The sequence below is a fragment of the Ambystoma mexicanum genome, chromosome 2q (genome assembly GCF_040938575.1).
Source record: "Ambystoma mexicanum isolate Mex_15411 chromosome 2q, UKY_AmexF1_1, whole genome shotgun sequence".
Lineage (NCBI taxonomy): Eukaryota > Metazoa > Chordata > Amphibia > Caudata > Ambystomatidae > Ambystoma > Ambystoma mexicanum.
Genome location: NC_090924.1, coordinates 816,175,768 through 816,191,351, shown reverse-complemented (window position 1 = coordinate 816,191,351; position 15,584 = coordinate 816,175,768). Strand labels below are relative to the sequence as shown.

Genomic DNA, 15,584 nt, shown 5'->3' with positions numbered 1-15,584 from the left:
TCTTGGGTTGAATGTGCGTGGCCCTTTTAGAGGTAGATATTTGGTGGATAACCAGACTTGATCCCCTACTCGATATTGAGGGGCTTCCTTCCGATGTTGATCTGCTCCTTTCTTGTATTGTTCTTTAGCCCTTTGAAGGTGAGAAACAGCTTCCTTAAAGGCTTGGGTGATTGTAGAATTCAGGTAGTCTACTGCTGGTGTTTCAAGATCTTGGAGGGGATCCAACTCCGAGGTTCGAGGGTGACTGCCGTACAAAAGAAAAAACGGGTTTTCCCAGTTCCCGGAGTTATTGTAGGCATATTCGGCTATCCAAAGGATGTCTTTCCAAGTTTTTTCAGTTTGTTGCAGCATGCAGCGTAAATACTGTTCCAGAGTTTGATTGGTCCTCTCGGTTTGTCCGTCGGTCTGAGGGTGGTGACTGGTCGATAGTCTCACATCAATTTGAGCCGACCGACAGCAACTTCGCCAAAAATGAGAAATAAATTGACTACCTCGATCCGGAATTAGAACCGAAGGAAAACCGTGCAGTCAGACGATGTTTTCGAGAAATTCTCGGGCCAGAGTTGCTGCTGTTGGCAAGCCTTTGAGCGCAATGAAATGCGCCATCTTTGAGAATAAGTCCACGATTACTAGAATCGTATTGTATCCGGAGCATGGAGGTAGATCGGTGATGAAGTCCATAGAAAGCGTATGCCAAGGGCGAGGTGGGATGTCAATAGGGCGTAAGAGGCCTGCTGGTCTTTCCTTTTGACTCTTGTTTTGGGCGCATACTCCACAGGACATTATAAAGTCTCTGATATCTTTTTTCCAAGACGGCCACCAGAAGTAGCGCTTGATCTTTTCTGAGGTCTTGGCTATACCGGGATGTCCTTCCATTAAAGAATCGTGATAACAAGAGATTACTTCTTTCTGTAAATCTGTGCTGGGTAGGTATAATCGTTCTTGGAAATACAATAAGTTGTCCTTTACTGCAAAGTCCTTTCCTTGCAGATGCCAATTCTGTATGTCTGCTGGAGTTACAAGTTGCCTGGCTTTATCCTTAACTTCCTCTATGGATTGTGTGGCGATTACACCCAGATTCTTTGTTCGGGAATGATTGGTACAGGTTTAGGGTTGATCAAGTGTTCTTCCACTCCCATCCGAGAAAGGGCATCAGCTTTACCGTTTTTTGTACCAGGTCGATAGGTAATTATGAAGTCAAACTCGGCAAAGAATAATGCCCAACAGAGTTGTCTAGAGGATTGGGCTTTTGCGGTTTTCAAATATTGCAGGTTTCGGTGATCCGTAATCACAGTAACGGTGTGTCGGGCCCCCAGCAGATAATGCCGCCAAGCCTTAAAGGCAGACTTGATAGCCAGAAGTTCCTTGTCAGTAATCGTGTAATTGATTTCAGGAGGCGAGAATTTGCGGGACCAAAATGCCACGGGATGCAACTGATTGGTTACCGGGTCCTTTTGTGATAGAACTGCCCCCATGGCAAGGCTTGAAGCATCAGTTTCCACGATGTAGGGGAGTTCGGGGCGAGGGTGTTTTAAGATTGGTGCAGAAATAAATTTAGTCTTCAAATCCTGGAAAGCTTGTTCCGCCTCGGTAGACCATTCAAAACGTTTGTTTTTCTTTAACAAGGCAGTGATGGGCTGGACTATTCGAGAGAATTCGGGGATAAACCTGCGGTAAAAGTTAGCGAAGCCTAACATGCTTTGCACACCTTTTACGGAGGATGGTGATGGCCATTTGAGAACTGCATCGACCTTCTTTGAATCCATACGCACTCCGCCAGGTGATAATATGAATCCCAAGAATTCAACTTCAGTCACGTTGAAAACACATTTTTCCAACTTAGCGAAAAGTTTGTGTTGACGCAATCTTTCGAGGACCATTTTCACGTGTTTCCGATGTTCAGATTCCGATGAAGAATAAACGAGGATGTCGTCAATGTAAACAACAACACCCACATCTATGAGCTCTCTGAGGACATCATTCATAAAATATTGAAAGGCGGCCGGGGCATTGCAAAGTCCGAAGGGCATGACCTGATATTCAAATAGCCCATACTTGGTGCGGAAGGCCGTCTTCCATTCATCGCCCTCTTTTACTCGTACCAAGTGGTAAGCTCCTCTAAGATCCAGCTTCGTATATATGCATGCTTTTCTGACTTGGTCCAGGAGTTCAGGGATCAAAGGTAACGGATATCTATTCTTAACTGTGATCTGGTTCAGGGAGCGATAATCTATACAAGTTCTAAGGTCTCCTTCCTTTTTTGGAACGAAGAACAAAGCTGAAGAAGCAGGGGACTTGGAAGGACGAATAAACCCATTTGCCAGGTATTGATCCAGGTATTGTCGAAGGTGAAGGTTCTCAGGCTCGCTGAGGGCATAAATTCTACTACAAGGAGGAGTAGATCCAGGTATCAGGTCTATCTGGCAGTCATAAGACCTATGAGGAGGTAGAGAGTTAGCCTGATCCTTCCGGAAAACATCTTGGTATTCTAGGTATTCGGGAGGTAACTGGGGAGTCTCTGAAGAAATTGCTGCCAGTGCAACACCAGGTGGAGGGTGACAAGTAGAGACACATTCTGGAAACTGGACCATTCTTGCTCGCCAATCGATCAGAGGATTGTGTTTCTCTAACCAAGGTATTCCTAGAATAATCTGAAACCGAGGGGCCTTGATCACATCGAACACGATCTTCTCATGCTGTCCATCTTGACTTATTAGCGTCACTTCTTGAGTGGTATGCGTTACTGGCCCGGAGGCTATCTCCGTACCATCCACCGTAGTAATGACGTCCTTTACAGCCTTGGGACAAAGAGTTAGATTCATCCTCAAAACCATTTCATGATCCACATAATTGCCGATGGCACCGCTGTCGACGTAAGCTTCAATTGCATGTAATCGATCCGGATTATCAGGGCTAATGAGGACCATAGGTATCACGAAATGCGAGGTCACGGAACTGGTTTTCACGCTCGGCAAGAGGACCTCTATTCTTGTCGGGCGAGGTCGTTTCCCTGCTCAGAGTTTGTAACTTTGGTAACTGCAGCTCCTACTGCCTTCTTAGCAGGTTTCACCGGACAGTCTCGAAGAAAGTGCCCTGAGTTTCCGCAATAGAGGCATAATTGCAACTGTTTTCTCCTTTCCCGCTCCTTTTGTGTTAGATGACCTTTCAGACCCCCTATTTGCATGGGTTCCCCAGAGTCTACTCCTTTGGAAGGAGTTGGCGGTTTGGAAAATACTTGAGCATCAAACTTGGAACGATCGGCCTTCCTGTTCTGCAGTCTGTGATCTATTTGAACGACTAAGTCTATATAGTCCGAACAATCTTGTGGGGGATTCACTACTTGGGCTAACACATCTTTGAGCTCTCCACGTAGACCTCTATAAAACAGCGTAATCCTTTTGTCCTCAGGCCATTGAGTTTCCACTATCAGTCTGTTGAAAGACGCAATATAAGCCAAAAGGTCTTGATTACCTTGTCGCAACGAAAGAAGCTCATTGTCCAAGGCCTGCCCCTGTGAATGTCTTGCGAACAGTTTTTCCATACTGAGCTGAAAAGCTTGAAAATCATGGAGGACCGGATCATCTTGATTTACTAGAGGGATCGACCAGTCTGCCGCATTGCCACTAAGGTACGAAAGCACAAAACCTACTTTAGCTTGATCAGTTGGAAAGGCTGCTGGCCGGCATAAGAAATGCTGCTGGCCGGCATAAGAAATGCAACCGGCACTGATTGATAAATACTGCAAACCTCTTTGGGTCACCAGAAAATCGTTCGGGCGGAGCCAGAGGTACATTCCCAGGTAGGTTGATCTGCACTGGATTCATAGAGGATGTAGAAGGAAGATTTCCCCCAGATGCGGGTAACGGGGTCTGTCCGGCTTGTGACTGTAGCAATTGTCTAGCGAGATCATCTGTTCGCTCCTTGGAAATAATCAGTTCCCTTCTTAGAGCGTTCGTTTCCTGACGGGTTGCATGCACTTCTGCCCTTAGTTCCCCAAGTAACTGGGCTAGTTGGTCGGTATCCGAGGTTTCCATAGCGCCTGGACGGGAGTTTTGTGGTAGGCTTTGCGTTCTGTAACGCTCACCTGATTCCCGTAGAGGCGCCGGTCTTGACTGGGCGTATATCGTATCTTCAAAGGTGATGTGTAACACACGGCTGGCTCTTTGGGCTGGACCTCTGTGCACTGTATGCTCGACTCGAAGGGCAAGATGTCTTAGGTAAGTGAACGCCGTGCTCTCCATCTGCCTCGGGGCAGGGTGCTGTAACCAGTTTCTTCACTGGATAAGGGAAGCAGGCCTCTTGACTTCAGAGGACTGCTGTCCATCGTTTACTGCACGAACGGTAAGTTTCGAGTAATTCTGTCTTTAAAGTCTTTAGTAATGATGTCTCTTGTTTTGCAGGGTTCCGGCGATGGTGGATGACGGGCTGAAGTAAGCTGAAGATGGAGCCCGTGTGATGAATAGAAGCGCCTGGAAGCACGTAAGTAAGCGCTTGTTGCCTGCTTCACGATGCGCTCTAACTGTCTTTTTATTTTGCAGGTACAAGTTCGGAGCGGCTGCAGGGTGCCGGAATACCCACTGGGTTAGATGTGGAAAGGAGTAATGGCACGTGTGTATTAAAGTTCCCCAATGTCTTTAAACGTACCTTGTTTTGTCTTTCAGATGCGGGATGCAGCGCTGAAGGCCTCCGGAGCGTGCGAAGAGTTGGTAAGCTTTTGTCTTTCAGATGCCGGAATGCAGTGTGAAGACCTCCGGAGCGCACGAAGGGTAGGTAAGCCTTTGTCGTTCAGAATGCAGCGCGAGGCGTTGGTGACTGCCGATGGCCCAGGTAAGTGAAGAGCTGTCACTGAAGACCGTAATGCTAACCTGTTCTTTCTTGTCTTTATAGGTGTTGCTGAAGACTGGATTCAGAATGGTAAGCCTTTTTCCTTAGGCCCAGGATCAGATGCAGAAGACACGATGAGCGTTCTGCTGCAGAGGATGCAGAATAACGCAAAGCAAGATTCATCCATCGGGTGTGGTTTAAATAGCCTCCTGTAGTGCTTAGGTGTCTCCTTCCACAGCCACGCCTAGGTAAGAAAAGAGTTCCTGCTTTCCAGAAGAGTTCCAGTGTTCTGAACCTAGGGAGTGGCTCCTGCCCCACCCAACAGGAAAAGTAGTTCCAAACAGAAGAGGATCAGAGGCTCAACTGGCAGGCAAGTAAGCAGCATGGTCTGCTGCAGGTAAGTCCACCCAAGCATTATGAGCCCGGCGCTTCCAGCGCTGGGACTGGGCATATTTATGAGCCTGGTGCCACTGGCGCCAGGACTGGGTCCAAAAGGTCCCAATTGGGACTGGTTGGCACTCGGAACCTGGGTTATGAATCTGCTTCCAAGGGAGTTGGGAAAACCCTGACCTTTTGGAAGCAGAGATCATGACACTGTCTTGAACTTGGGGAAGGGGAGCTGGAAAGTAGGCCAGGAGCTGGAAGAAGCTCAGAACTTGATTTGGAACGGATTATTTTGTTGTTGACATCCCTACACATTGTCTAGCTTTAGTTGTGAGGGCAAGTGTAGATTCTGGACACAGACAGACTTTTAAGTTGAACTTACTGACTCAGACTATCCTTAGTTGTTTTAGGTAGGGAAATCCCACCTTAGCATAGGGCAAGATAGGCCTTCAACCATCCTCAATCTCTTGTCTGTGTCTTGCTTCATGATGCCTTCACAGACTATGGTCTGGCATGGTCTACCATGGGCATGGGCACAATATGCCAATTTAATGGACAATGCAATGGTTCTATAAGACCACTACTGTGATGATTGGCACAGTGTAGAAGCTTTATGACATGACATTACATTTGTGGTGATCAGATAGAACTACCAGTACAAGAACCAGACGTTTGACATTGTTGAGGGGGTCGGTGCCAAAGCATTGGCAATGTGCATCGCTTGTTTTGGACTACCAGGCAGTCGGTTAGTCCCTCTCCAGAGTGCCAGCTCATCATGGCCTCTTCTCATTGAGATCTTTAACACATCCAGATTGTCCTCCACATCCACCACGTCCAGATTGCCCTGTACATCCTCCGTGGTGGTGGCTTTCTAAGTGAATCACTGTAACTGTTGGTCTCTTTTTTACAATACATTTCATAGTGTTTCTATACATAATCCTCCGAAGACTGAGACACCATCAAGAACATGGCTAACACCTTGATTGGTTCTCAAAGAGTGGTTCCATGTGATGATTTATTTTGATGGAATAGCGATCTCAGTTGCTACTCACATTTTCACCATTCTGTATAATAATTCTGTCCACCCCTTTTAAAACTATTTTGTGGTGTTGTATGCAGTGTGACCCCGCCGCCATTTATCGTCATACACCTCTTTCTTTATCTCATCTCTTTTTTTTCCTAATCTCCTTCATCTCTAGCATTACAACTACTATCCCCTCTCTGGGGTCCTCTATTGACCCAGTCCCCCTTCTAATGCTTCTCCTTTTTCCCCTGTCATGTCCACCGTCTCAGTGTTTCCCCATCACCCACTTCTTTTCCATGCTTACCTTTTTGTTTTCTGCCCGCACAATTGTGTGCTGCTCTGTGCTCTCTTCTTTCAATCATTACTCGTGAACTATTGGAAGTTTCAATCTAGCCTTGTAGGCTTCTCGAGTCGACAATGCAGGCTGTTAAAGGCACAGCGATTAAGTTCAAGATATGAGCATGGTAAGGGCCTTGTTGGTTTGCGATAGGGCTATTACCCGAATGATGAAAAGTTGTTGTTCTTTCTTCAAACGCAACACACTTTGAGCTCGAGGTTGCCTTCATTCTCATAAAACGGAAACATTTCTTCCATGGAAATCGAGTGACAGATTGTTTACAAAAGAAGCCCCTTTTTATTTCCATTTTGACAGTGAAAGGAAAGGCCAGAGCAGTGGCTGGGATGGGCCACTGCGGGTGACCGATGCTGATGAAACAAAAAACGAAATGTGAGGCACTTGGCGCAGATCAGAGGGCTCGGAATGCGGCCAACACCAGCATTGATGCCCACATTCTAAGCCATGTGATTGGTCGAAATTCATCTCCCACTTGCAACTGCTGGATTATCTCCCTCTAATTGGCTTTCTGTCTGCATGAATATATTGTATTCAAGAACCAGGGTTCCTTTCACTCTTTAAAAAGCATCCTTTTTCAGAAAAAGTTAATACATAAAATATGTATTTCAAGCTAAATTATATTTAGGCCACGTGTTTATTATGTCAAAAGCATCATGTAGAGAGGGCCGTTCCTCTCATGGGTCCATACAATTTTCCACACCTGTCTGGGGATGACCCAAATGTGACTTGAAATCTGAATAACTATCTAAAGGCAGCTTTTTTTCTGTATTTGGTGCCCAAGTCACGTATCTTTGTGGGCTATGGATGCCAGTGCATTGTGGCCTTGCTTCTCCGTACACTGACCCTTTTGTACCTCTAGTACCGCAGGCTAGGCAGAGTTTGGCGTCTGGAGACCATCCACATAGCTTTCTGATTATAAGGTTCTGATAGACTGAGAACAAGAATAAGATATTGATATGCCCTCGAGAACTGAAACGTGCCCTTAAAGAGGTTTCCAGAGTCTTCCAAGTGAAGTAAATGTTCATCTACACAGATCATGTCACTGCCATATTTATTTCAGGAATGTGGGTTGCACCCTCACCCTTTCCTGGTGTTGGCTGGCTAGGGACATCTGACAGTGGGTGTTGGACCGCAACTTACTTTGCCATAGTTCATCAAGCGAAAGAGAAAAAGGTGTAGGCAGACTCTTATGTCCTACAGAGATCTTGGCTATAATGATCAAACTATTAACAGATGTTCAACCCTTTGCATATTCTTTGGTTAAGCGTCTTTACCACCATTCCCAACAGTGATTGTCAACCGTTCGTGCATTTGATCGTACACACCCTTCACTGCACATACATTTACTGCAAATCCAAAATGTAGAATTTCGACATCCCAATTTCACCCCATACATATGTGGGGGTGGGGTACATTTAAAGTAAATAATACATGTTGGAGGGAATTGCAGGGTGTCTCCCCCTCCTATATATGGGGTGAAAAGGGGGGGAATTAAACATTTTTGTAATTCGCAGTAAAATATTCGCAGTTATCACATAGATCCTATTCGATTGGCATGAGTAAGGGCTTCCTAGGGAACACTTCTTAGCTTAGTAAGCAAGGGTAGTTCTTGTATGTACTCGCAGCCAAGCCTTGCACAAAGGTTTTGAAGAATTCAGACTAAGTGCCATTGGTCTCTGATTCTGAAAGCTCAAGCTTCAACCCACCAATTGCTCTGACCTCTGCAAAGTGGACAAGGATGAGGTTTTCGACCTTCTAGGGGAACAAAAGTCTTGTCATAGAAGGGATATCATATTATTGATCTAACCTTGCATATTCTGAAATCGAGTGCTATGTCCTCAATAATAATAATGATGATTTGGCATTTATATCGCGCTACTAACCCTCAGGTATCTGAGTGCTGCTTATTATTACCCACGGTGTGTGGTGCTCATTTATCGACCTCGGAAGGATGAAAGGCTGAGTTTGGCCCCGCCGGATCCGAGCCTGCGTTAGCAGGCTCTGCACGGATGTCAAGGCGAGCGGTCTACTCGCTGTGCCACGTGACCGGCATAATAATGTGCTGCCGTTTAGGCCTTCATGAAAGAGAATAGCCTTAGGAGACCAGAGACCTGGCTGAAGGCTGAGCCAGCCCCTCCTACTAGGGTTCCTGCAGTGGTCAGTCCTTGATTCCCTCCTATTCACATTCTGTTCCTCCTCTCTCAGGAAATTCAACTTCTCCATCCGATTCTCATATCATCTATATTCTGATACTCAAATCTCCCCCTTCCTCCTTTACCCATGAGCTGTTCTCTTAAATCAGTAACCTCCTTTCTGATATCCATCATTGGATGGTGCCCGTTAGCAGACGGTACAGCCCAGACCCAACAAACAACCTGGCAGAAATAGGTGTCTTATGGTGACAAAGGAGTGGTGTTTAGTTTCGCCACTATTTATAAGTACCTATAAATGTTGGTACCATCTGCTTGAAGTTCAGCAAGATTTTGGCTCATTTTGATGTGTACTTCGACCCACTGAAACATGGTGGTTGGTGTGCCCATTTCCAATCTAGCAATGCAGTCGTTTATTGATGCAAGTGGAACACATGCTCCTTTGTATGCTGAAAGGTAGGTAGCTAAACAGAAAATGGCAGGGTAAATAAGATGAGTCAATCTGATAGGTGACTTTACGGTACTACACTTGCCTCCTAATGTCATCCTGGCCATTCATCCTTTATTTTAGTTGATCCTGGCTTCAAAGTGGGTTTATCCCACTGTGTCCATCCCATTTTTGCTCATAAAAGTTTCACTGTTTTAGGCTGCCCTCTTGTCTGCTATGCGGCTATTTCATGTATTCTTACTACCCATTCGGTAAAATGAAATATCTTATGTCTCTGCCTTAACTGTTTAACATATGTGTATGCCTAGTATGGCTTATTCCGTTCAGCAACGAACATCACACACTCTGCTCCTTTCCTCCAGCAAATCGGTTTTGGTGCCCTGTATTGACTGTTAAGGTAATGTGGTCTCCAAAACTGGACTCTGTTCTGAGAGTGCCTGATTAATTTTGTTTGTTGCAGCGTGTTGGTTCTGATGGTGCCCGATTAATGTTGTGTGCATTGCAGCGTGTTGGTTCTGATGGTGCCTGATTAATGTTGTGTGCATTGCAGCGTGTTGGTTCTGATGGTGCCTGATTAATGTTGTGTGCATTGCAGTGTGGTGGTTCTGAGGGTGCCTGAATAATGTAGGGTCGGTGCCTCGGCTTTGTCTGTATACCCTTTTGCCTGTGCACCAGAGCAGTTCTCAGCACACCACCACCATCCAGCTTCTAGTTGCCATTCAGAGTCTCCTAGTGATCTGCTGTATCACACACTCCCAACACACTTTGCAGTAGTTCATTCGGTCAGGTTGTACGCTGCATAACCACAATTACCGTGTAATTGAGCACACACTGGCATTTTTTAGGTTTCTGTTCAGTTTCCGTTTATCGTGGGCTGCAAAAGATCTAGGGTCATTAAAAAAATGTAAATCGCCATATGGTTAGTTCTTCAGTAGGAGTTTTTCAAGCCGAAATATAAACATGTTAATTAACAGATGGCGGTCCAGAAGTCGCAGAGGCATTCTGAGTTTTCATTTCTCCTGCCAGATCCTTCAACATCAAATATTACCTTTTCCGTGTGTTGGTAGCCATTCCTAAATGGTGGTGATCACCTGGGCGAGTTTCATGTTTTGGACATTAACGCGTTATCATGTTCGTAGCTCTGGCCATGCCTCGCTTCAGAATGCCCGGCTGTGTTGCAGCAGAGACTGGCCTGCTTCCCTTCACTGGGGAGGGCGTACAAGCCTGTTTAACAAGATGTTGCCGCCTGAGGTTGCCAAACTGCTTATTACCGTTGCCTGCAGCGCGAGTCCTTGGCATTGTGTAATTAACGCTGCTTTTGTTTCGTGTCATTCCGCAGCATCCTCCAGGCCAAATGAGAAGGAAGTACAGCTCCTGCTCCACCATTTTCCTAGATGACAGCACAGTCAGTCAACCAAACCTCAAGTATACAATTAAATGGTGGGTGCTGTTTCCAAGTCTTGCTTTTCATGGCGTGGTGTGTGTGTTTAATTCTAGCCGCGGGGATGCAGGTGGGATGGATCAGACATGTAATACCTGCAAACGCAACGCCTTACTGTTGGTCCTGCGCTGCGCCTCATTTTTTGACTATTGGAAACCCACACTTGTCCGCGTGTTCATGGTCAATAGAGTGGGTCGCTGATAACTCTGACAGGCTCCATGGGTATACCCACTTGAGAAGTCAAAAGGCTTTCATTGATTGTCGTTCCACGTGCATGCAGGTGCGAGAAATGCACTGTTCCTGAGCAACAACAACCTTTATAATGTACTATGAGCTCTGGGGACATGTACATCGGTTGGTGTTGTTATTATACAGTTAGTACTATGGAAAGTTCTTATTGTGTTTTTACCTCTTTTATGCACTGCTGTAGTTACGGCTGGTACATTTTCAGATTATGCCGTCTCCTTTAATTTATTAATAGTTTTGCAGAATTTTAAGCATTTTAGTTATCCTTGCCATCAGGGTTGTTAGATTAAAAACGAGGCATTGCTTTGTGCTTTCAATTTCTCTTTGGCTTAGCTCTTCATGTTTATTTCTCTTTTTCGTGTTTTTTCGTTAACATAGTAAATATTTTAAGACGGTTTGGGCACACCAAAGTAACCGTTGCCATTACGTTTGAGCCAAAATGGACGTATCGAACATTCCTTTGTTGAATCACTCATATCATAATGTATGCCGACTCCCCCGCCCCCCCCCAAAGCAATCCACGAGGAATGGTTACTCCAGGATTAGATTGCCCACTGCTCGGGTTCTAAAAGAAGGCAGTACACATTGTAACGTCCCAACAAAAAAGATGAAGAAATGGCCAATAAGACTGTAAGGGAGAATTCTAATTTCTGCGCTAATTCCCTTCAACCTTAGAGACCCCCAGCTCTTTTGCTGGATTTAGGACTTTTTCATTTGAACCACAAATTGAGGGAGCCCTTTTTCTCACTCTCTCATGTGTTTTGACCTGATTTGATTATGTGAACCGAGCCTTTGGAATTAAAAAGCTGCATTCAACAGAACCTTATCTGTTTAAAATTTCCCGATACTAAACAAAGATTGCTTTACTTGAGGTTGAGGATGAATTTGTGGTACACCAACGAGATTCTGTTCATACGAAATCTCAGTAAAGATAACTGCTGTAGATTTTGTTACAACAAGTCCCATCTTGAGACAAGAAAACATTTGATCGCTGAATGCCCTGCTTTGCTTTCTCTAAGAAGAAGATTCTTCCAGCACATCTTTATTGGATATCAAATATTAGACTCTAATTACAGTGGAGAGCCCTTTATGATAGCCACAGCCCGAAAATAAATGTGACAATGATAAAATGTATGCAATCGCTGAATCTACCGTCAGTGTTAAAACCATAAGATGTTGGGTGACTTTAATCACTTTGTGCTGTAACAGATTTTAAGACACGGCATACTCCAGCCAGAGACTTCTTCCACTGACACTGAAGGTGGCGCGCAATAAACCATGCCTTTTGATTTTTATTAATTGAGCCCTGGATTCTTTTTTGAAGAGGCACCCAACCAGTTTCACACCCACCTTAACAAAACCCCCAGTGTCGCGATGGACTATGAACCAGGCCTGTGTGTAACAAAGAAATATTTATTTATTTTTAGAATTCAAGTGAAAACCATAGCAAAACGAAATGTAGGGCAGCAGCCACCACGGTGTGGCAACACAAATGCAAAATCTTATAATAGAATCAATTCCACTTTCTGACATTATTTACATAAACCTTAAATAGAAATGGACATAAAATCACTTTTATTCACAATCATGGATGGCGCATATGTTATGCACTCCCCCAAATAAAATAAATCCTGTGTGGATGGAAAGCAGTGACAAGGAGTCAGCAAGAAGAGGAAAACATTGGTTTTTAAAATCGATCCACGAACCCAGAATGGGAGGCCAAAACGAAAAATGAAAACCCTCAGAATGAGCGAAATCACACAGTCTGATTTCACTGGTTACTTAGAGGTCAGTTTCCATTTGCAGTTAGATAGATGGGACAGAAATGTGTGCGGCTGCACTAAAGAGACAAGGAAGCTTACAGGCTACTGAGCAGGGTACTAAAGCAACATGAACATAGGCGAGGAAATCGATTTTAGGAGGAAAACAATGCAATAAAATCACACGTGGCAGAATTGCAATTTCTTATTTCACACAGGCTTTAAACTGTCAAACAGGTCAGGAAATGGGCTTAGCAATAAAAAACAATCGGAAATCGGTTTTTGGGATGGAAACAAAAACAGAACAGATGGGATACTAATGGGAAGGGATGACTTATGGGATGATGATATGGGTTTTTTATTGGAAAAGCAAATCAGATTCTTTTAAAAGAAAGCAAATACACGGGCAAAATCAGTTTTGTTAGCACAAGGATTAGCTCTGCTGAGACTATATTTTAAAGACTATAATTGTTAAAGAAAGTCACTTGTCATGAAGGGGTTGAGTGTGAATCTCTTTATAGGGGAATTAATTGAGTTATTCCACATGATACTAGGGACTTACACAGGTAACTGAAGGAAATAAAGAACAAATATGGTAACAGATATGGACATACACAGATTCTTCTAGGGATAAGGGTGAACAGCAGATACTGGCAATTTGGGAAATGACTAGGGTTTTTATGGGATTTTATTAGGGATTGAACAGGATGCAAGGTAAAATAGAGGGATATGCAGTTTTTGGGTACTGTGTGATGGGATACTTACAAGGCCAGCTTGGGTTTGGTAATTTGGACAGCAAGCAGGGTCTCTAGATGGCGGTTCCACGGATCTGGTCACGAACAGCGGGGTCAAGAGATCTGGTTACTGGGTCAGCTGGGCTCTTCTGATGGGGAACAGCTGGGCAAAGTCTGGTCACTGTGGACAGCGGGCTGAGTCCGCTGGGCAAAGAGTCTGGTGACTGGATTCTCCTAAAGGGATCAACTGCTTTTCCTCCTTGCTGCCTGGATTATTGGGATAAATGTGGTTCTGAATAGGTGGTTATGCCTGGATGGGATCAGCTGCCTCTGGACCTGGTTCTGGCATCTTGGAGTCTTGAAGGGTGAATTTTTGAATGTTGAAGATCCTTGTGTGTCCTGTCTACCCTTTTAATAGCCAGAGTGATATCATAGAATTTTACAATATGGGTGGAAGCACCCAATAATTAGTCCTATCGTAGGATAGGCCAGCCTATCGGTCCTCCCACCTTCCCCCAAGCTGATTGGTTCAGGAGACGTGACATCAGTTTGTCTGTGTTTTATTACTTGCTTTGTCTCACCACAGTTACTTTTTGCCAAAATACTTTATGAAACAAAAACCTCATGTTTACAATAGTCACCATCATAAAAATCAGATGTGCAGATCCCATATTTCACAAGGAATATGCCGGTTCGAACGCAAATTCTGTGCGATGTTGCCTCGTCCATGGAAACAATTTCGCTGTTTTCAGGAGAAACATATTACCTAAAATTCTACAAATGGCTACACATAAGCATAATAGTATTTGGCATAGTTTCCACAAGTTTAATATCTATGCCATTTATGCTTCCGCCAGAAATGCATTTTCCTACCATTTCAGTTCACCACATACCAGAGAGCTGCACATAGTCTTATTGTGCTTGTCCAAAATTTACACTCAAACCATCATAATATCACATTGCTGCTTATTAAAATTGCAAAGAAAACTGTCTTAAAGTATACATTTTCTGCATTGTCAATGAGGTAGATTTGCCCAAGAAGTGGGCGGCGCTGACACCCCCACAATCCAGATAGTCTTCCTTGGGTCATCTTGCACAAGGGTTTTCATGACTCCCCATTTGAAGTCCTCCAGTGGATACTGGGGATGAATGGAAAGGAAATCACATCTGTGAGGCAAAAACAGGGCTTCACCCCCATCCATTGTCCTTGTGAGCAGTTCTGCCTGGTAGTCTGGCAGAACCTGTAATTATCACACTGTCGGGTCCATAAGAACAGTGCACCTGCCCTTGCAGCCGTAGTCACTCGTAGGTGCGAAATTAGCCTTGCTGCCAAACTGGTTTGACAGAAATTCCTGGGCCTCAGGCAGGATGATTTGTCTTTTGGGGGGAAAAACAGAGCACAATATATCTTTGCATCTCCCACCCCACATGTATAATTGTGTTTCTGTGCGAGCTACAGTATTTCACATTTAGCTTTCCCAAGGTCATTCCCTGCTTGGCAACAACAGATTTACACATGTTCATTTTTTCTTCTCATGTTGATTGTACCAGATGCGTTTTTTCTCTGCACACAGTTTCCTTTGCATTTACTTTCTAAAAGGCTTTTTATAGATCTGGTCAATTTCTGAACACCGATATGCTTGAAAATAGTTTTTTGGTAATTAACACAAAGCATCAGAGAGCATCATTCCTTTAAAGTACTTTGCGTGTGTTGGTTTATTTCAAAAAGTAAATCCAAGATGTGCAGACTTGAAGCAGAATTCTTTTGCTTTTCATGAACTTTACTGACGAAACAATGCCATTCTGGAAGGGATGGACTTATTTGATGGTGTTCAAAATGAAGTACATGGAAAGGTCTGCGTTTTAATAGAACAACACTGTGTGATGTTAAAAATGAAAGTAGCACCAGTGCAATGCCTTTTTAAATGTAGGTAATTTTCTGTGCATCCTTGAATGTTTAAATGACAGTACAGCAATGCACAGCCATTCTGAATTTGATTTGTTTTCTCTAGATTCACGTGAATGAAAACATAACGCAGCTATTCTTGTGGTGGCTGTGTTCAACTCTCGCCCTATAGGTTCTCAGACAAAAGCACAGCCATTTTTTGGGTGACTGCTGAAATGCAGTTTTTGTTGTAGGGGGCTTCTGCCTTAGTCCTTGAATGTACCCCACAGTGCATTACTTGTGAAGTCAATTTTGCAAAGTGAAAAACATCTA

The 15,584-nt window shown here is 44.2% G+C and overlaps 1 protein-coding gene across 1 annotated transcript in view; it reads left to right on the top strand.

The window, feature by feature from the left end:
* CCNY (cyclin Y) overlaps positions 1-15,584 on the top strand; it is a 1,206,874-nt gene that overhangs the window by 524,011 nt on the left and 667,279 nt on the right. The window contains exon 4 of the mRNA XM_069648029.1: positions 10,525-10,625. Coding sequence (XP_069504130.1) covers positions 10,525-10,625 — 101 coding nt within the window. The remainder of the gene's footprint in view (positions 1-10,524; positions 10,626-15,584) is intronic.